This window comes from Ochlerotatus camptorhynchus, unplaced genomic scaffold (genome assembly GCF_037179485.1).
Source record: "Ochlerotatus camptorhynchus isolate MF236.1 unplaced genomic scaffold, CSIRO-AGI_Acam_v1.1 ptg000370l, whole genome shotgun sequence".
Classification (NCBI taxonomy): domain Eukaryota; kingdom Metazoa; phylum Arthropoda; class Insecta; order Diptera; family Culicidae; genus Ochlerotatus; species Ochlerotatus camptorhynchus.
This window is the reverse complement of record NW_027040858.1, coordinates 4,714,081-4,736,814: the sequence shown is the minus strand read 5'-3', so window position 1 is coordinate 4,736,814 and position 22,734 is coordinate 4,714,081. Positions and strand designations below refer to the sequence as shown.

At 42.1% G+C, this 22,734-nt stretch overlaps 2 protein-coding genes across 2 annotated transcripts in view; one reads left to right on the top strand and one right to left on the bottom strand.

Moving 5' to 3' along the window:
• Positions 1 to 22,734, top strand: part of LOC135710125 (adenylate cyclase type 6) — a 472,542-nt gene that overhangs the window by 103,924 nt on the left and 345,884 nt on the right. The gene's annotated exons all lie outside the window — the stretch shown is intronic.
• On the bottom strand, positions 20,438 to 22,324 carry LOC135710031 (constitutive coactivator of PPAR-gamma-like protein 1 homolog). Its single transcript, XM_065232484.1, has 3 exons — positions 22,237 to 22,324; positions 21,319 to 22,165; positions 20,438 to 21,262 (listed from the first exon to the last, which is right to left on the bottom strand). Exons 1-3 carry the CDS (start codon positions 22,317 to 22,319, stop codon positions 20,438 to 20,440), a joined length of 1,755 nt encoding a protein of 584 aa, XP_065088556.1. The 5' UTR covers positions 22,320 to 22,324.

Sequence of the window (22,734 nt, the reverse complement as noted above, 5' to 3'; positions counted from 1 at the left end):
AAGCAATTGACATTGAAGTGGCCCCTCATTGCAGCAATCATTTCCTTCGATGGATAATTTTCCAAACGAGGTCGGGGATTTGATCACTATTCTACAGTGGAATTGTCGAAGTCTTATTCCTAAATTAGACTCTTTTAAGTTTTTAGTTCACAATAATGATTGTGATGCATTTGCTCTTTGTGAAACTTGGCTCTCTTCAGATATAGATCTTCCTTTTTATGATTTTAATATTATTCGACTGGATCGTGAGGATTCGCGTGGAGGAGGGGTACTTTTGGGGATCAAAAAGTGCCATTCTTTCTATAGAGTGAATCTTCCACAATTTACAGGTATTGAAGTTGTCGCATGTCAGGCTATTATTAAAGGTAAGAGCCTTTGTATTGCTTCTGTTTATATTCCTCCTAGAGCCGTTGTTAATCGAAAACAACTTTCAGATATATGTTCAGTACTTCCTGCTCCACGGTTGATTATGGGAGATTTTAATTCCCACGGTACAGGCTGGGGGGAACTGTATGATGACAACCGTTCTACTTTTATATATGACCTCTGTGATAACTTCAATATGACAATTCTTAACAATGGAGAAGTAACACGTTTGGCTGGACCATCTTCGAATGGAAGTAAATTAGACCTCACACTTTGCTCTAACTCATTATCGTTGGATTGCACGTGGAATGTGATCCAGGATCCCCACGGTAGTGATCACTTGCCGATCAAAATTTCGATTGCCAGTGGGTTCAATCCGTCGGAATCCGTTAACGTCGCGTACGACCTCACCCGTAATATCGATTGGACAACGTTCAAGACCGCGATAGAGGAAGCCGTGTCGTCGGTAGAAGGGCTTCCACCGTTGGAGGAATATAACTTCCTCTCCAATCTGATCTTGGACAGCGCGCTTCGAGCTCAAACTCGGCCGGTTCCTGGAACGTCTTTGCGTAGGAAACCTCCTTCCCCTTGGTGGGACCACCAATGCACTGAGGTTTATCGTAAAAAGTCCGACGCGTTTAAGCTTTTCCGGAAACGTGGAACACCCGTGTATTTCGAAGCGTACTCGGCTCTTGAACGCGAACTCAAGAGCCTCATCAAAGCCAAGAAACGCGGATACTGGCGGCAATTCGTGGACAGATTGTCGCGCGAAACGTCGATGAATACGCTTTGGAACGCGGCGCGAAGGATGCGTAACCGGTCTTCGAACAACGAGAGCGAGGAGTACTCAGATCGTTGGATTCTCAAGTTCGCGCGAAAAGTATGTCCTGATTCCGTGCCGGCACAGATGATTCCTCACGAAACGACGAATTCTGTAGACGAGATCAGCCAGCCTTTTTCAATGCTGGAACTCTCACTCGCGCTCCTTTCGTGTGGCAATTCGGCTCCGGGGGCTGATAGAATCAAGTTCAACTTGTTGAAGAACCTCCCAGACGTCGCTAAGAGGCGCATGTTGAACTTGTTTTGTCAGTTCCTGGAGCTCAATATTGTTCCGGATGATTGGAGGCAAGTGAGAGTTATAGCTATTAAAAAGCCTGGAAAACCCGCTTCAGATCATAACTCGTATCGTCCAATCGCGATGTTATCGTGCATTCGAAAATTGTTGGAGAAAATGATCCTTTTCCGCTTGGACAAATGGGTTGAGACGAACCACCTACTCTCAGATACTCAATTTGGATTCCGTAGGGGCAAGGGAACGAACGACTGTCTCGCGTTGCTTTCCACAGAAATTCAGTTGGCTTTTGCTAAAAAAGAGCAAATGGCTTCTGTATTCTTGGATATCAAGGGGGCTTTTGATTCAGTATCCGTTGAAGTCCTTTCAGACAAACTCCACGCTTGTGGCCTTTCTCCATTAATAAATAACTTTTTGTACAATTTGCTGTCAGAGAAACATATGAGCTTTTCTCATGGAAACTCTACAGCTTCTCGATTTAGTTACATGGGTCTCCCCCAGGGCTCATGTTTAAGCCCCCTTTTGTATAATTTCTACGTCAGAGAAATTGACAATTGTCTAAGTGACAACTGCACGTTGAGACAACTTGCAGATGACGGCGTAGTGTCTATGACAGGGCCCAAAGGGGTCGACCTGCAAGGACCCTTACAGGACACCTTAGACAATTTGTCTACTTGGGCAATTCAGCTAGGTATCGAATTCTCCACGGAGAAAACTGAGTTGGTTGTTTTTTCTAGGAAGCATAGCCCAGCACAACCAAAGCTTCAACTTTTGGGTAAACCGATCACTCATTCTATGTCCTTCAAATATCTTGGGGTCTGGTTCGATTCAAAATGCACCTGGAGATCCCACATTGAGTATCTGAGACGAAAATGCCAACAAAGGATCAATTTTCTCCGAACAATTACCGGAACGTGGTGGGGGGCCCATCCGCAAGATCTTCTAACGTTGTACCGGACAACGATTTTATCGGTTTTAGAATACGGTAGTTTTTGTTTCCAGTCGGCGGCTAAAACTCACATCATCAAACTGGAACGTATCCAGTATCGTTGTCTTCGTATCGCGTTAGGATGCATGCACTCGACTCATACGATGAGTCTAGAAGTGTTGGCGGGCATGCTGCCACTATCGGATCGGTTCTCGGAATTGTCCCTCAGGCTCCTCACCCGTTGCGAAGTTATGAACCCACTGGTAATCGAAAACTTTGAAAAGCTTCTTGAGCTGAACCCTCAAACTCGTTTTATGTCATTGTACTACGTGTACATAACACAGGATGTCAGCCCTTCACAGCATAATCCTCATCGTGTATGCTTCTCCGACTTCGGCAATTCAGTTAGTTTTGATTTATCTATGACACGGGAGATTCGTGGGATCCCAGAACATCATCGTTCAATGATTGTTCCGTCAATTTACGCTGCAAAGTTTGGCAAAGTTGATTCCGCAAGATCGTTCTTCACAGATGGATCACTAATAGAGTCGTCCGCTGGTTTTGGTATTTTTAACGAATTTCATAGCGCCTCTCGAATGCTTCAAGCTCCTTGTTCCGTATATGTTGCTGAGCTGGCGGCAATACATTATACGCTAGAAACGATCGCCTCACTTGCACCAGATCATTATTTTATTTTTACGGATAGTCTCAGTTCTGTCGAGGCTATTCGCTCTATGAGGCCGGTAAAGCACTCCTCGTATTTTCTCATGAAAATACGAGAGCTTTTAAGTGCTTTATCTTTAAGATCTTTTGTCATCACCTTTGCATGGGTCCCATCTCATTGCTCGATTCCGGGCAATGAGATGGCTGACTCACTTGCTAAGGTGGGCGCTATGGAAGGCGATATTTACGATCGACAAATCGCCTACGATGAATTTTTCTTCATTTATCGTCAACAGTCACTCGTCAGCTGGCAGAATAAGTGGAGTGAAGGGAGTTTGGGACGATGGCTATATTCGATCATCCCTAAGGTGTCGAAGAGTTCTTGGTTCAAGGGGTTGGATGTGGGTCGAGACTTCATTCGTATGATGTCTCGCCTCATGTCCAATCACTATTCGTTAAACGCTCACTTGTTCCGTGTTGGGCTGAAGGACAGCAATCTCTGTGAATGTGGACAAGGTTACCAGGACGCAGATCACATTATTTGGTCTTGTGCTGAGCATCGCGGAGTCAGATCTGAACTGTACGATTCCCTTCGGGCTCGAGGTAGACAACCTTATGTTCCAGTTCGGGATATTTTGGCTAGACGCGATCTGGAGTTTATGAAACTCATATATGTTTACTTTAAGAATATTAACATTAGATTGTAAGTTTTATTAACCTTGTGTTTAGTTTGTATTTTGTACGTGTGGGTTTTTTTTTATGTTTGTTTTCAAGATGAATAGAAATTAGTTCATGTTTTAGGATTAATTAAATATTTGTATCGTAAACCACATTTCAAACCTCCCTCTCCCTTTTCCCATCCAAAAAAAATTGTAAATCCCCACTAACCTCGAGACAACCGCGAGTATCCGGTCCAGCTCCTTTAACTTTAAATATAAGAAATCAATAATGTATAACAAAAATGATAACTCGGCTCTGTAAAGTTTATTCGATTGAGCCTGTAAAAATAAAGTAATTATTAAAAAAAAAAAAAAAAATATTGTTCAAGAACTTCTTCGCTCAAATTCGATTCGTTCGTTGCTAACTATAATGTAGGGTCGAGTTCAGTGTCCAAACCGCCGCGTTTTGGGATATTAGCGTTTGAGTCAGCAAATATATCTAATGTTGATACTGAGCCGTCATGTTTGCAGCTTACGTCACCCATGATGCTTGTGTTTAGGTTCGTTGGTGTTCTTTCCAATATCATTCCAATGGGGCGCTTTTGACTTTGACATGGAGAGTTGAAATTGCAATTGTGTACATTTTTCAGATGTGCCACAACGTTCGAAATCTTCCAGTGTCCTAATCTTTCCTGGTAGCACTTAATACAATTTTGTTTTGGCATGCAGAAAAAAACATTGAATTTTCGCAATCCGGATGCCATCTTCGTCACACACTGTAACGCGGAGTTTGCTTATAGCTTCAAGCAGCACAGCTTGTTCCGAAGATCCATTAAATCTGTAAAACAATTTTTTATTCTGTATCATAGTATTCTATTCTGTTCTGTTATAATATGCTACAAACCTCTTCTGATAATATCCTGTTATTTTGTTGTACCGGTACTCTTCATCTACGTTGGATCCTGAGACATTTTCGACAGTGTTCTGTCTCGTTTAAAATAATGGTTAAATTCTCGACGCTTAACAGCAGCTGCCATCAGTTTTAGGATAGCTCGTTCTCCAGCCAAAAACCGAAACTCAACCAGGTCGTTTCCGAGCTTTGTAAAGCATTTTTGAAGATTCGCCGGAGCGGTTGAGAATGAAACCCGGCGTATGTCTGATTCAATTTCAGCGATTTCATTTACTCTTAACTCTCCCAGCAGCGCTGCATTCACGTATTCCGTATACTCGAGAACCGTTCTTACACCTTCAGGTACCGTTCCGGTATCTTTGCTCAACGCTGTTGCGACTTATAAGAATTAATTAAATTGTATATGTGTATCAATTACTTAACCTTCTCCCAGCTATTTCGACCGATCAAAAATATGATTCTCTTATTCGTCATTGTAATAAATTACTTTGAGCTCGTCTTGATAGCGCTTGGGAGCCATTTTGGGTTTTTGATCCAATTCCTTCCCGCAAAAAAAAATCCGTTTCCATATTCGTGAACAAGAGCCGTACAATGTACATTTATTTCTACGCGTGGTCCGTGATCTATGGTTCACGGCTGCCGTTCACGAATTTGGGCATATATTTTTTTTTATCTTTACTAGAGTCGGTGTATAATGAGTCACGCCAAGAGAAAAACAGTTGAACTCGCATCACGGTTTTCGAAAGATTCCCTTTCTTTTAACTTGGCAACAGAGGAGTTCTGCATCAACTTCAAATGACTTCTAGCGAGGAAAAAAATTAACGGCTGTAGTAAATCATTATAATATCAAAGATTTTGTCGAACTATCTTAAAGAAAATAGTAGAAATTGTCATTACTGATCATTACAAAACGTATCGCTTGACAAATGTAATGCTCACTGCGTGTATATGATCATTTCTTCGATTATATTTTATATTTAATTGCAATACCTTTCGTGGACCTTTCATAGCATCGTAATGCTTGTTTACTTTGCACGATAGGTAGCCGGTTTGACAGTTCAATAGGTAGACTTGGCTTCACTCTTGGCGTGACTCATTATACACCGACTCTAATCTTTACTATATTTTCGTCAAGACGACACACTCAAAAAACTCTCTTGGTAAAATAAAATGTATCTGAATGAGTGTCGTTCCCCCTGTAACGATCCCAAATTCTATCTTATATATGACAGTTCCAAGTGTTTTCGAAAAAAACCGCGGAGCTCTAGGATCAGTTTCATGAATTGACCACTTTTACAGATATTTCGGATAAGCCTACTTAGCATTTCAAATATATAGTTTTGTATAATAAGTTGAAAAGTCATATAAATACTTAGGATACCTGAAATATCTAGTCGCAAGATTCTGAACGTTTAGGAAAATCAGCTACAGCTTGAGATTTTCAAACCATTCTTTGTTTCTTTCATTCTTTATTTCTTGCTTTATTAAAAAGACTTTCAGCCATCTCTGCTAAACCATTCTAGCAGGTCTAAAATTTCCACTTCTTTCTCTTTTCAGGTTCGTACTCCTAACAACACTTATTTAGAACAAAGTGGCTCTCCGGTAAGCTTTCGGTTTTCTAAATGGAAAACCACTGCATTTCAATTTCTAAATTGTTTTAAAATTGAAATGTCGTCAAATTACACAGATACAGTAATTAGCCCACGACCATCCAAAAAGCGGTTCCATCAGCCCGAATCTGCGGCTGACAGCGGCCATGAGCCAATTCAAAATTGTTCCACGTCCCTGACAGCAATGTGGAACGGCAACGCTAGTGTTACTCAGCACCGAAAGCCCGCATTCTCTGGCCTCGGCAGTTGAAAATTACTTGCTCCCCGTCTGTCGGACGATGACGTGACTGCCAAAACTGGATTTCATTTTGGATGCCATCCAGAATTCAAACTTCAATGTCTTCATTCTGCAGCTTGCTTCTCGAATGCCGACGATGAGCCGTTCTTCTCTGAATCCGAATGATCTACCGTTCTTACATTATTTGGTGTGCTTTTTGTCCGAACAGCAGAGGCAGCAATTCATCGAAATCCCCCTTTGTTCGAGTTTTGGCGGTTGTCTCTGGTGGTGGCGATTTTTTTGTTCGCATTGTCAAAGTATTGCATTCGAGGACATTTAGTGTGTACCATTTGCGAGCCTTCCATTTACTGTGCTGTGTATCCTCTGAGACAGAAGGAGCCGTGGTTATTCGCTAATGCTTAGGTCACATTCTGCATGGCACTGAGGGCTAGGAGCAGGGTTGCTAGGTTTTTTTTTTTCAAATATCAGAACACTTACGAAAACAAATCATGCTTAATCAGGATGGTGTTTAGGGCTTTGGTGGTTGAGGAAAAAAGTCGTCAGTGTCATTAATAGTCAATTATAAAAAAATAGGATACTGATTCGATAGATGCATTGTGGGGTAGTGGCCAAAATTGAATATTGGCCCATACAAAATGACCATAGTGCAACGTTTACTGTCAACCACGACGATAATCCTAATGTTTCGAAATTGCTCTTTGTTAGTCCCATGTCGGTTGCCTCCGTTTCTTGTTTTGTTTTTTTTTTTTTTCATTTTCAACCCAATTTACAGCAATTGGCAGCGAAATTGAGCAACAAAAATGGAACAAATGGGGTATGCCACCTAAAATGCTACAAGCACGGGCTGATTGCATTGTGTTGCTGACGATGCGACGCTGTGAATCGGTCGATGAATTTTCATTGTGCAATGTGGTCTTCTTTGTTCGTTGATAAAAAAAAACATGTGTGAACCATACAGATTGGATACCAGGGTGAAATCGATTTGGTGGAAAATGATTGGCTCAAAAACGGACATTTCAATGACCACATTTCAAAAGGGCGATTTTGTTCACACTTTAGTGATCAATCCAATTTATCAATCATACCGGACACCAGAAAGGCAATTTCGAAAAGCACTTTGACTGATTAATATTTTCCGGAAATACGAAAATCAATCACCAAATCGATCGTACAAAAAAGACGGCCATCAAAAGTCGTACTATTATTTACTGACCTTCCGAGAAGTGAATCAGTATCGAAATTCTATCTAAGTGTATGTGTACGTGTGTACGTCCAGACAGACGTTGGAACAACTTTGACTTTTTGAAGCTTTTCGTCGTCGCCACATTTTGCTACACTGTTTTCGAGACAGACGCCGGAGAACGTGCTGACTGCGGACTGCTGTGGAGAGTGGTTGAGCTGGGATTTATTATTTAATTTAGAATCCTTACCAGCAGCAGCCACGTGACAGGAATGGATTAACTCGATCCCAGTCGGGTGGTTCCATGGCCGCTGGTAGTTATTTGCTGAATTTTGCTTTCGCTGAACATTCAGATAGAGCAGTTCCACGCCAAATGGCGAATCGATTTGATGTGACCTTTTTCGATTTGCATGATGCAAAAATTCAGTCATTTTGAATCTCGCAAAAAGCTTCAAATTTCAGAAATGCCAAATCAAATCCAGAAACGACTATTGGTTTTCACGAATCCGGTCGGCTTCAGACTGGGCAACTCTTCACAGAAAACTTCCGACTGTACCTTCCTGTACCAGGCACTCTTAGCTTCATCCATGTCGTTCACGGAGATTGTCAAACATCTAGGCTTTTCACACTTTGGCAGTGCTAAAATCTTTCGCATTTTCAGGTAGTACACAGTAGATCTAATCAAGGGGAAGGTCAACCAACTCAACTTCAACCACGGTACAGCACATCGGGTCCACGAAAACATCAACAATCACATCGGTGTGTAAATTTACCAACTCAGAAGAGGACATCTCTAGCGGTTCATTGTTCGGCCAATGGACACTATCCCGATACAGAAAGTCAGCACCTTTTAACCATTCCTGCATACATCCAAACTTGGAGGACTTCGTAGCCAAATCAGCTACGTTCATATCAACTCCATGACCGTTCTCCTTATTTTTCATGACACGAGAACCAACATACGCCGTGAGCTTCTGACTCGTCTTCAACCAACTCAAGCAAATTTTGAAATCGGTCCAGAAGTACTGCATATTCACTTCTATTTTAATTCGTCTTGAACTACCTTCATCATTTGACTTGCCAGAACACACCCTTGAAGTTCAAGTCGTGGTACCGTCGATGATTTCAGTGGAGCAACTCTTGCCTTGGCATACACCAATGCAACGTGTGACTTACCGTTTCGACGATGAACCATCACACATGCGAAAGCCTTATCGCTTGCGTCGCAGAAAGCATGCAGCTCAGCATCGGCAAAGGACGATACCTCCGGAAAGTAGCGCACCTCGTAACACTTATTTCTTCCAGCTTAGTAGTTTCGCTCAACCACTTCATCCATTTTGGGACTAGGCTATCAGGAATTTCGTCGTCCGATCCGGATTGCAACCGCCACAGTTCTTGGAGCATAATGTTCAGATGTATCGTAATCGAACTGAGTAACCACTATGGATCGAAGATGCTCATCAACTTCAGCAGTCCAGTGATTCAGTTTTGGAAAATCCAGCGGGAACACAAATTCATCTGAAAGAAGATCCCACCGAGTACACGAGTGTCACTTCCTTTCTTCTCGGCTACTAAAGAAGGGTCAAGCGAATCCAGAAGAGCTTCAGAGTTCGATGCAAATTTCACCAGTGTGAATCCTCCGTGATCGTGAGCCTTCACCACTCGCTGCACCAATGCAGTTCAATGGCATCTTCTTCCGTGTCCACGCAATCAAAATAGTCATTGACGTAGTGTTGTTCCAGCACAGCTCGTTCAACGCCAGGGTACTTTTCCTCCAGTTCCATTGCATTGAAGTTTTTGATGAATTGTGCCATCGAAGGAGAAGACACAGCGCCAAATATCATCACCATCATAATGTACACCGATCCAATCTACGAATGATGACTTGATGGAACATCTCTATGATGTCCGCCACAAAAGTAATATTCTTCTTCCTAGCGCGCATCAGGATCGCGCTATCAGTAGCAGATCGTTCAACAAAAATCCGTGAGATTTGGCCTTGGCGTTCATAACTAACCGGAACTTCTCGGCAGTTACCACGCTGAAGTGAGGCAAATACCAGGTGTTCGGTGTTTCAGCAAGTTCTTCAGGCTCCAGTTTTCGAGCATATCCCTTCTCAACGTAGTCCTGGATCTTACTACAGTATTTCTCAGCGAAATCAGGATCGGAATCCATCTTCTTCTCGGTGATCTCAAAGCATTCTCCTCGTCGCGTGATTGTACGGTTCATTATATTCAGTGCATGATGATCTTCGTCTGCTATCTTCGGGGACTGACCAGTGATGCCAAAGTCTTCCACCTTGTACGTCTGCTTCGCCAGATCCGTTAGCTCGATGTCGTCGTCTTCAGAACGCATCAGGAAAGCATGATGATCGTTTGATCCTGCAGCGTTCGCTTCAATTACTCCGTGAATCGTCCAACCCAGATGGCACCGAGTCAACTGCAAACCGTTCAGTGAGTATTGTACCGTCTTCAGGGGTACAATCAGACCAGCGTTGTTTGAACCAATCAGCATAAAGGGACGAGCATCTTGTATTGCAGCCAGTTTATCCTCATCCAATATCGGGTACAACAGCTTTACTCTGTCAACGTCAAATTTGACCTGTGGCAAGTCGATGTTCTGCATCGTGTGAATATTGTTTGCCATGAACCTTTTCGCATCAAACATCAAACGTTCCTCCTTGTATGAAGTGCCGTTAGTCCATCCATAATTCACGGAGAGATCGAGAAAAAATTATTTCTTTCACTCAAACTGCCGAATCACGACGATCTTCGAACTGGGGAATTAAAACAAACATAGTGTAGTACTAGAATTTTGACTAGAATGGGGTAGGCTAATCGATTTTCTTGGGACCAAAAGGCTAGTCAAGTAGTGAGCCAATTTAAAATCGTTAGTTTCCACCGGTTGGTATTACTCAATCACTATTGAGAAATGATAAAGTATTCGATTTTTTTACATTTGTCATTCTTGCATTTATTGTAAGGATCCAACTCTAATTGAAAAATCTCGCTATGTATATTGTATACCCTTCGGAGTGTTGAAACACCCTCCAAAGGCGCGCCTCTTTGTCAGTGAAAATTGGATTTCTTAGCATCAAAATTAAGGAATGACACTTCAAACTAGGGAACAACAAATAGAAGATTAGGAATCACATAGATGAAGACAAACTAACTCATTTTTCCTTGTTTCAAGATCATCCTCGGTCCAAGAAACCTGAGCACTTATCACTTTTAATTAGGCATAAAAAGTAACAAGGACTAAGATGTGTTCCGTTGATTACTGAAAAATCCTGTTCCCCTAGTTTGATGTAGTCAGGACTAGGAATCGGTGGTAGATCTTACATCCCGTAACGTACCACGAAAAGGTGATCTACCCACGTTACGGGACAGTACTTGTTCCTTTCCCATTTGTTTGATTGTTTGCTAGCTCTCCCTAATCGTGTGTGCGGTTTCCTGACCTAGTTCTAGCGGTTGCTAGCCTAACCTGTTAATTTTCTTCGAGCTCATGTGTTTGTGTGTGTGTAGATTCGCATGCGTTTCATTTACTCACGGTACCATCATTGTCGTCGCTGCTTTATCCGTATCGGCACAGAAGCATCCCTTTGTCGGAGTGAGGTCTGCAAAGTTACACCCTATTCAACGGTGGGTGTGTTGCGCATTGCACCCCGGACTGGTATGGTGCGGAAATTCCTAATCAAACCTTCCAGTTGGTACTGAACTAGCGCCGATTGCCGGTGGCGCACATGTCAACGAGGGGATCCTCGAGGATGAATAATGTACGTCGGTTGACGTGGTTGATATGGGCGGATTTGGTCAACGCTCTGCCGGAGATCAGTTAAACGGTGTCTCCCTTCCGAATTCTCTTCCGAACCGGGAACCTTGGCGTTCAAGCGTGGCGTCTAGAGCAATTTTAATTCATTTTTAATTGTTTTTATTCGGGGACTGAGGTTAAATTATCAAGTGGCGGAGTAGCAGCGATTCTATTTTAAGCAATCCTGACTAGTCCAGGTTGAGCGTTGAATGCTTCCTGATGATTCGGCCGGTTGGTGGTTCTATTGGTGTGCCGGATAACGTATCTATGTCTGGAGCTCTACAACAGGCAATGTCAGTGAATATTTTTGTTTCAAAATCCGTGAAACATCCGGAAATTAATACAGAAGTGCATAAACTTCCCAATTCCGTGGCAGTTTCTGCACTACTGCGTTGGCTTTCAAAGATTCATATTAAATCCACCCAGTCGTCGTCGCGAGCAAGCGACGAGAGCACGACAGTGATGTCGGCATCTTCCGTTGCTCCGGTTGCGAATCATAGCAGTAAGGGTGAGTTGGAGGCTCCGTCGAAATTATTTGTTGCGAATACCGAAAATTGTTTGCGTCAATGTCAACAATAAAAATTTGACACATCCTCATTGCTCATGCGCAGAAATAATGCAGTGATGCCAGTTACTTTAGAGATCACAAACATATCAGTGCCAACATTTCAATGGCTTTAGCCGTCGATTTCTCGCAAATAAAAACTCACTCCTCCAAATTAACAATGCTAGCTGGTAGAGGAAACATTCTTCTATCTGCTGGTGTAATTAATTTTCATGAGTGAGCTTTTATTTGCGATTAATCGACGGCTAAAGCCATTGTTTTGAAATGTTGGCATCGATATGTACCATGGGTGCCAAACAATGCCAATGAGTGAGCAATGGTGTGCCCTGCAGTGTTTTTGACCTACCCCTTTGTAAATACATATTCGTAATCTTCATTAAAAATGGAATGTAAATCCAAAATTTCACCATCTAAGTGCCCCTCGGTGGAACTTGGTATAGGAGCGAGCTGTCGAATAATTGGCGTTGACGGCACCGTCAAAAATTTTTCTCTTCTACAAAAGATTGGCAGTTTCTTAAGTGATTTTTCGGTGGAGTGAAAGGAGTGAGAGGTAACTATGGTACGAAGTCCGCCATGTTTCACGCACAGTCTGACGTTTGCTTATGGATTTTACCATAGGAGTAAAGATCACGGTTAAGATAGATTTCTAGATAAACATTTCAAAAGGTTCTATCTGCATTGATCGATTCTCTTCATCGATTTTCTCTTTCGTTAATAACTCAGCTGCAAAACCTTTCCCTGTAGTATTTGACGTTTTGGACGCTAGATCAGGGAATCAAGAAAATGCTATCTTCCGATGCTTACCGACGATAAAAATACTAGTTATCGGAATCATGATCAGTGTACAGTAAGATCATGGATTATCATTTGTGTTACACATCATGATCAGCAACAAAAACGATGATCTACTGATATGATAACAATCACTTTGTAATGTATCTCAAAATCTAGGAACTTGCTGTCTTCGGAAAAGTTGTTCTGGAGGTAAAATACCCTACAATACGGATATTTTTGGAATCGGGATGACACATATACAGTCAGGAATCCTTATTGCCGGATTCCTTATTGCCGGTATCTCTTATTGCCGGATCCTTATTGCCGGGCTATCCGCGAATAAGGATACCCACAGCTTATGGGATTTTCACTAATGGGGGCTGTAGTGGATTATCTCATTTGTTTCAATACATAAAGCTATACTGTCTTGGACAAAGTTGCTGTACTGGGTTAGACCAACAAGCCTGTGCCATTGGATTCGGGTTAAATTGAGAACTACGCCGCTAGAGGCGCTTCACTTTTATGTTACTTATGACGGGCGCTATAATATATGGATCATATTTCCAACATAGAATATTTCGTGATCCTGACCATATAGAAAGTAACTGTCTCCAGCAAAGTTGGGCAGGTGGTCAAGTCCTTTTGGATGGTGGCCATATTAGTTCAGAACTCTCTCACTACGCAGCGCTAGTGTGCATGTGCAATTCCTATATAAACTGTATCTCGAGAGCCTGGCCATATAGAAAGTTGCTGTTTTCAGCAAAGTTGTGCAGGTGAGCAAGTCCTTTCGGATGATGTTCATATTAGTTCAGAACACGCTCACTACGCGGCGCTAGTGTGCAAGTGAATTTCCTGTATAAGCTGTATCTCGAGAACCTGGACATATAGAAGGTTACTGTCTTCAGCAAAGTTGTGCAGGTGAGCAAGTCCTTTCGGATGATGGTCATATTAGTTCAAAACACGCTCACTACGCGGTGCTAGTGAGCAAGTAAATTTCCTGTTTATATGTATTTCGAGAACCTGGCCATATAGAAGGTTACTGTCTTGAGCAAAGTTGTTCAGATGATTAAGTCCTTTCGGATGATCGTCATATTATTTCAGAACTCTCACACTACGCGGCGCTAGTGTACACATGAACTTCTTAATATGTTATGTCTCCAAAGCTTGTCCATATAAGATGTTGCTGTGCAATGTGAGAACAGGAACAGGAAAAGGGATGACGTGTAGAGGCCAGAAATCGATGTCAGATGCCATTTTGGAATCCAAGATGGCGGCCATCGGTTCAAGAAAAACTGTCAAATACCCTACAATATGGATATTTTTGGAAAGGGGACGACGTATAGAGGCCGGAAATGGATGCCAGACGTCATTTTGGAATCCAAGATGGCGGCCATAGGGTCAAGAAAAACTGTCAAATACCCTATAATACGGGTATTTCCAGAGAGGGAACGACGTGTAGAGGCCAGAAATCGATGCCAGACGCCATTTTGGAATCCAAGATGGCGACCATCGGGTCAAGAAAAACTGTCAAATACCCTACAATATGGGTATTTCTGGATAAGGAACGACGTGTAGGGACCGAAAATCGATGTCAGACGCCATTTTGGAATCCAAGATGGTTGCCATCGTTTCAAGAAAAACTGTAAAACACCCAACAACATGGGTATTTTCGGATAGGAGATGACGTGTAGAGACCGGAAATCGATGTCAGATGCCATTTTGGAATCCAAGATGGCAACCGTAGGTTCAAGAAAAACTTTCAAATACCCTACAATATGGATATTTTTGGAAGGAAATAGATGCCAGACGACATTTTGGGATCCAAGATGGTGGCCATCAGTTTAAGAAAAACTGTCAAATACACTACAATGTGGGAATTTCCGAAAATGGACGACGTGTAGAGGCCAGATATAGATTCCAGACGCTATTTTGGATCCAATATGTCGGCAACATGTTTTCCATGGTCACTAGAGTGTTTCAGCGTTATATGAAAAAAAAAAGTCAAAGTCTGGAATTCCAAACGCTACCCTCTGGAATGGTAGTTTGGGGGGTCAGAATCACCCTGCCAAAATTTGAAGTTATTTGGTTCACGGGAACCTCTCGCTCAAACGGCTTGAAGTTTGTATGGGGAAAATCGACAAAATGTATGGGGGAGCGAGCCACTTTCACATTCGCGGCTCTAGGTGGCGCTGTAGTGGGTCGATTTTCTTCGTGTACAAAATGTATCACTTTTGGAGTATTGGGAACATCTTGGCTAAAGACCGGATGTGAATCCGAGTTACCCCCGAAAAGTTATTAGCGTTTCAAACGAACACCACCTGCTTTACTTCTGGGGAGGGCCTAACGCGCTTGTGCAGTTTTTATTTTTACGAACAGGTATACGAATAGCAATGTTTGCATAGGTATAACTTTTTTGTTTAATCATGAAATTGGTTGAAATTTTCACAGTGAGTAGAAAAATGTTCGAAATTATGGTCTACTAAAAATTGGAAAAAATTGGCCAAGTGGTTCCGGTTTTATTCCGAGTTTCCGAGAGACCATCGGGGGGAGAAAAAGTACCAGTCGTCTACAACAAGGTGGTGCTGAAAATCCACAGCAACAGGCATCTATGGGTAGTGCTGATTAATATTTTAACAAAATCAACCTATAACCTGGTTCTTAATACTGAGCGTCCACCGGAAGGCCTTCCGATGACCTGGATCAACTTTAATCTGGATTATTATGTATTTTTGATCAAAGTAGGCCTTGATTATTCTCTGCAACTATATGAAATGTAGTAAATTAATGATTTTAGATATATAAGCGTTTCAATGGCTCCAAGTGGTCACCAGGTGATCCGCCGGAAGATCCGAAACATCCGTAAAATTTAGTGATACATAAATTCGATCAAAGTAGGCCTTGATTTTCTCTGCAACAATGAGAAATGTTGTAAAATAGTGATTTTTGATATGTTAGCTGTTCAATGGCTCCGAGTTATCACCAGATGGTAGATACGGAACATCCGTAAAATTGATTGCTGTGTAAATTTGATCAAAGTAGGCCTTGATTTTCCTCCGCAATTATATGGAATACAGTAAAATTGTAATTTCTGAAATATTAGCTGGTCATTGGCTCCGAATGGTGAGATGACCCACCGAAAGATCTGGAACATCCGTAAAATTGGTTGCTAAGTAAATTTCATCAAAGTATGCCTTGATTTTTAATTGCAACTGTATATAATGTAGTAATAATATGATTTTTTTTATATATTAGCTGTTCACTGGCTCCAAGTGGCTCGCCGAAAGATCCGGAACATCCGTAAAATGTATTGCTGCGCAAATTTGATTAAAGTAGGCCTGTAGTAAAATGGTGATTTTTGTTATATTAGTGGTTCAATTGTTCCGAGTGGTCACGACATAACCCGCTGGAAGATCCGAAAAATCTGATAAATTTATTGCTGTGTAAATTTGATCAAAGTAGGCTTTGATTTTACTCTGCAACTATGTGAAGTGTAGTAAAATGGTAATTTTAGATACATTAGCTGTTCAATGGCTCTGAGTAGTCACCAGATGGTCCGTGAGAAGATCCGGAACATCCGTAAAATTGATTTATGTGTAAATTTTATCAAAGCAGACAACAACAACAACTGCAACCATCTTGGATTCCAAAATGGCGTCTGACATCGATTTCCGGCCTCTACACGTCGTTCCCTCTCCGGAAATACCCATATTGTAGGGTATTTGACAGTTTTTCTTGACCCGATGGTCGCCATCTTGGATTCCAAAATGACGTCTGGCAACGATTTCCGACCTCTACACGTCATCCCCTTTCCAAAAATATCCATATTGTAGGGTATTTGACAGTTTTTCTTGAACCGATGGCCGCCATCTTGGATTACAAAATGGCATCTGACATCGATTTCCGGCCTCTACACGTCATCCTTTTTCCGGTTCCTGTTCTCACATTGCACAGCAACATCTTATATGGACAAGCTTTGGAGTCATAACATATTAAGAAAGTTCATGTGTACACTAGCGCCGCGTAGTGTGAGGGTTCGGAAATAATATGACCATCATCCGAAAGGACTTAGTGACCTGAACAACTTTTCTCAAGACAGTAACCTTCTATATGGCCAGGTTCTCGAGATACAGCTTATACAGGAAATTCACTTGCACACTAGCGCCGCGTAGTGAGCGTGTTCTGAACTAATATGAACATCATCCGAAAGGGCTTGCTCACCTGCACAACTTTGCTGAAAACAGCAACTTTCTATATGGCCAGGCTCTCGAGATACAGTTTATATAGGAATTGCACATGCACACTAGCGCTGCGTAGTGAGAGAGTTCTGAACTAATATGGCCACCATCCAAAAGGACTTGATCACCTGCACAACTTTGCTGAAAACAGCAACTTTCTATATGGCCAGGCTCTCGAGATACAGTTTATATAGGAATTGCACATGCACACTAGCGCTGCGTAGTGAGAGAGTTCTGAACTAATATAGCCACCATCCGAAAGGACTTGGTCACCTGAACAACTTTGCTCAAGACAGTAACTTTCTATATGGTCAGGATCACGAAATATTCTATGTTGGAAATATGATCCATATATTATAGCGCCCGTCATAAGTAACATAAAAGTGAAGCGCAGGGTAATCTTGCATTTCCAAATGGTGGCGGACATCAATTTTCGACAGTTTTTCTTAAATCGATGGCCACCATCTTGGATTTCATAATGGCGGCAAACATCGATTTTCGATCTCTATACGTCATCCTCATTCCGAAAATTCACATATTATAGGGTATTTGATTAGCCTTGTTTTAAATGGGGAATTTTCAGTGACGAGAGCTGATGATGATGATCTGAGATTATCGCTATTTCATATGATCATGATCTGTTACACAAATGATAATCGCATTATCGTTTCCAGAACTGTCCATTGTGATTTATGGATTTGTACTAATCATGAGTGTAACCAAAATGAGAATGCCATTATCTTTATCTGAATCGTTGATTTTGATTCCCTGCGCTAGATAAGAACCTCCCGAGGGGCACGCCCTTCCAGATATAAGTGCATGATATTTAAAACACATCGTAGTAATTTAAATACTTTGAAGACAGTAATAATTTGAATTTAAATACTTTAACCGGTGTTGACAGTAATTAACGAATAATTAACGTTTATTTATGTAATGGCAGTTATTTTAACTATATTGAAAATAATTTAAATAAAACTTTTTGTGAGTAATTAAAGTGTTTATGGAAATTAAGAGTGTATTCAAAGTAGTTAATGCAATATTTGGTCAGCAGGCTGTGTAGTATTAGAAGACTAGTGCGTGCCCCTCGGAACCTCCTTTATCAACCTAGTGGAAATGTATGTAATGTCGGCCTAAGGGTCCCTAATTTGGGCCCATACATAAATTCAGCAATCGACTAAATTTTCAATAGCAACCAAAAATATCCATCAGTACCGTCCCAATGACGCGTTCATCTAGATACAATTGTTAAATAGCAGATTTTTAGCGATGGGCCCAATCTTAGATCCATAGGCCAACATTAGAGCCATTTCCCCTATGTGGTAGAATCAGCGCGAAATCTGTTTGCATAGCAGTGGTTATGAAAAGAGGAAGTCGATGAAGAGAATCGATCAAAGCAGATAGGACCATTTGAAATGTTCAATTTTATTTCTATGCCGTATTTATAAATGAATTTATGATATGAAGGAAGTGACACTTTGGCGAACGGAACCTTCACGATTAATTCCCAGAACGACTCCAGAATTGGGTTGTACGTGATCCGTGTGAATCCGGTCCTCAACTGGGGAAATTCGATTTTGAATCGATGCTCTAACGAAACGGTATTCTTGGCCGATAGAGACCTTCTGTTTGAAGTCCAACCACAGGAGATCGTGCAGATCGCAGCACTGTTCTGCTTCATCTATTTCGGGAAAACGAAAACAATTAAGACCATCGATGGGAGTCTATGTGGTTGTTGAAAAACAATATAAATATGAATTCAATTATTTTCCCAATAAATAAAACAATGTTTTCATCGATTCACAGATTCTAACTTACTTTTGTACTTTGTTGTCCAAATTTTTCTGCAGCAGATTGCTGACCAAGTTTTCATTTTCGTTAATTTGTCTCATGGTTTCCTGTGGAAAACCTAAAAAATCTGCCAGTAAATGAGGAAATTGTCGAAAATTTTGTTCAGTCTCGGAGTAGTACCAATAGACTGAGTGAATCAAATCTTTACTTTTCTCAAATTCGGGAACTTTTCCCTGGAAAATCCTGGAAAACATAAGGCTAATTTACTCATCGCTCAGTTCCTGCACTTTATTTCTTATTTCTGAGATAACTAAACTCAAATTTGGGTTGTTCTCAATCGCCGTGATATCACTATGAAATATATCGGCGCCGGTGGTTGGCGTGATTATCTCTCACCTCAGTCGGCACCACCGGCATGTTCTAAGGCATAACATCTCTGATCACGCCTTCCTTCGGGAAGTAAAGCCGTTGGTCCCCGGTTGAGTTGATGGGTCGAGGTGTGGGAGCTGCCTTCTTGGCGTCGGTAGCGTTGGAGCTCAGTACGGAAAACAAATCTCGCGTCACTTTTCAATAGCTCCTATCTACATTGATCGATTCTGTTCATCGACACTCTCTTTCGTAAATAACTCGGCTTCACAAATCTTTCCTGCCGTCTTCGTCGAATTAGATGCTAGATTGTTGCTTCTTCCATCGAAAATATCCGGCCGTGGCGATTCAAAATTGATCAAGGTTGATCAAAATAATTTGTTCCCCTGCTTCCAGTTTGATTACATGAGCACTTTGTGTGGTCGTTGTTTCTGAATATGGACAAACAGGCAGATGAATTCTATTCCTACTCTTTACTGTAATAAGCTTGGTGGCCCTGAAAAGAGCCGTTTTGTTGCCAAAGTTGGTGATGATTTAACCTCCGAAACCAAACAGAGTGCGTCTCTGTCACTTCAAAACGTAGATGACATCCATGGGCGCTTACGCTTGGCGTGTTTAGTGTAGGTGACAGCATCACGGATCTAATTTTTCAGGAACACCTTCAGCACACCTCGTAAATCAGACCGGAGATACGATACGTCAAACACCGCCACGGCGAGCCAGACGACGGATGGTGATTATCTCGAAGAATTTGCGTTTGGTTCTGAATATGGCGATGAAAGTGCAAAATATTTCGCAATTCCATCCTCCCTATTCGTACACGCCCGAGGATCGGAGGCGAATGCCACTTCGACTTGTTTCGTCTACTTACTACTCTCTGACGACTGTGCTGGGGAAGCAGCATATGCATGTAGGTAATTGGTGGATTTGTTAGTTAATTCGACGCTTTTGGACAATGCAGGATATTTACCAGTTTTTCAATAGTTTCTTGTTGAAAATCAACATTCGATGCGTAGCCATATTTCTGAACGATTGGTGATAAAATTATTGAAATTGGACCAGGGGCAGCTGAGTTATTAACGTTCAAAATCTTTCTTAATTTGTTACATGTTCCATTTTCGGTTTTCACAAAGTGTACCCCCATATAGAAATCAAAGACGTAGTCCTACGTCAAAAAAAAATTCTTTATCAAGACAGTTGAGTCGTACCAAATAATCCAATAGTTTAAGGGTTAAGCAAATCAAAATCTCCCACCATCATCTTGATCCATCTAATTACGGCCTTCCCTGCCTGTGCCTTCGTAGATCCTCCACGTCCTAATTTGTCGCAAATCGCAACGCCCGTCACGAAAATCTTCGTATCGTTTGTGAAACAAAACCCCATCGAGCGGAGGATCCTCCCGGAAGTCATCGCCATCCAGCCCAACCAACCGAAATGCCTTGGCAGTGTATGAGTACACCTTCTGGTAGATGAAAATCAATTGGAAGGGGCGAAGCTTCAGTGTCCTCGGATAGTCAACCCCGTGAAAGTCGTACGTTTCGTACGCCACGTCATAGGCCACCTGTAGAAGTAGATCGGCTTCGAACAGCTCAAGAGCCTGCTGCTCCACTAGGTAGTACAGCGTGTAGACGGTCAACTGAAGAACCCGGGGGACCGAGCGCAGCCAATCTGGTTGAAGTGTGTCGGATGCGATCCAAGCAAGCAGTTGCTGCTTCACGTCCCGGTGACCTTCGTGGATAGCGGGATCCTTGTCCTGTAGTTCGGGCAAAGTCGGTGGTTCGATGTCTTGCGGGTATTGAACGGTATAACTTTGCTTTCGGTGAGGATTGTGATGGTTGAGCTTGATTATGATTGCGCAGTGGGTTGGCCGCAGTGGTTTCCGGTGGAATAGAATGATTCCGGCCATACGAAGGATCAGCGAAAAATGCAACTTTGCGAAATGACTTCCGAAATAGGTCGGACGCATGTCCACTAAACCGATTGCCACGTCGAGGCATTTTCCCTGCCAGATCAAATACGTGAAGGGTGAATCCTCCTTAATCAAAGCAGCCAGAACTGGATCACCGTTTGGGTTGACGTTCAGCGCGCTGATGTTCTGAAAGTAAATTATGGTAAGGGATTGGTGGTGTTGGCAATCTGAGCTACACTTACTACTCGGTAAGTATCCAAACTTTGCTGGAAGCGCTGTAGGTTATCTTTTTGGATCTTATGATGCCCTGTAATTTCTCTAAGAATGCTGACAATTTTAACCTTAGTTAGCGGTGCACTGTAATGTCGTCGTATGAAGCAAGCCATGTTTGGAAATTTGTCCCGAATTGAGCCAAGCTGGGAATGAAGTCTACGGACAACCTGGTACGGCATAATGTCATTACCGCTGAGAGTGGCAAGTAGTGGCATTTGGATGTAGCTAAGCTTCAGATGGCTCACCAAAGCCGATCGATTGTACTCCATGGTAGTCAGTGTTGCTAGATCCAGCTCCCGGGAAGACCAATACTTCCAGGAACCCTCGTAGATCAGAAAATCCGAGTCATCCGACAATATTGCCAGTGCGTTGATTTGCTTTGCAAATGCAGCCAATTCCTGGTCACATTCCCGAGCGATCACCATTCTATACTGTCCATACTTCTTCGCTACGAACTTCAGAGGATATCGGAAATTAACTGGAGTAGGGTATTCCCTAAGCAATGTATCCAGATCGGCCCCTCGCTCAATGCCGTTGAAAAGCGTCAGTGTATTATCATACCTGTCATCCTGGCGTTTACACCAAGTGTCAGTTTTCGAGTCCTGTAAAGGACCATCGTGGAAAAATACCAACTGTGCACCTAGGTCGGTTAGTTTGGCGAAAAAGGTCTCGATTACAGAGTAAGCCAAGTTGAATCGTCCACCGAACAGAAGTCCTCTTTTGTCGTAATTGCTAAGAGGTTGGTTCAGAGTCATCAGATCAACGACGATGACTGGTGCAGGTGGATTCGCAATCGCAGCCGTATTGAAGTACTTCCTGTTTCCGGTATTGTGCGGAAGGGAAAAGCTTTTATCAGTTAGATTCCCATCTTATTCAGTTGTACTCACCGGATTTCGTCTTCGATGTTGACCGAAAAGAACCCATCGGGGACATTTTGACGCACAAAGGTATCCAGATGTCGTACACCCATCGCGATGATTACTGGACTAAAGATATGTTCATTCCAACCACAACCGATCGAACACGATGTCTGAAGTATTGTTTTTGTTCACACTGATTACGAGACCTGCTATCAACTGGATTAGATTGGATTTGCGTAGTCATTTTCTTTTGCGTATGCACAAGTTATGATAAGAAATAATAAAAGCAAGTGCATTTTCGGTGGCTCTTGATAACATTACATCCTCCGAGGGGGGCGACTCTATCTACGATGTAGGGAAAAAAGTGTTTGGCTGTGGTTAGCTGCGCGTACGCTGAGTAGATAGAAAGAAGATTGATGACGATTCAGAAGACTTTTGCGAAGATTGATTTGCTAGTGTGAGATTTGTTGAGCATCTAGAAGTGAGATTTAGATAAGTCACCCCCTCGATATCCTCAAGTAGTTG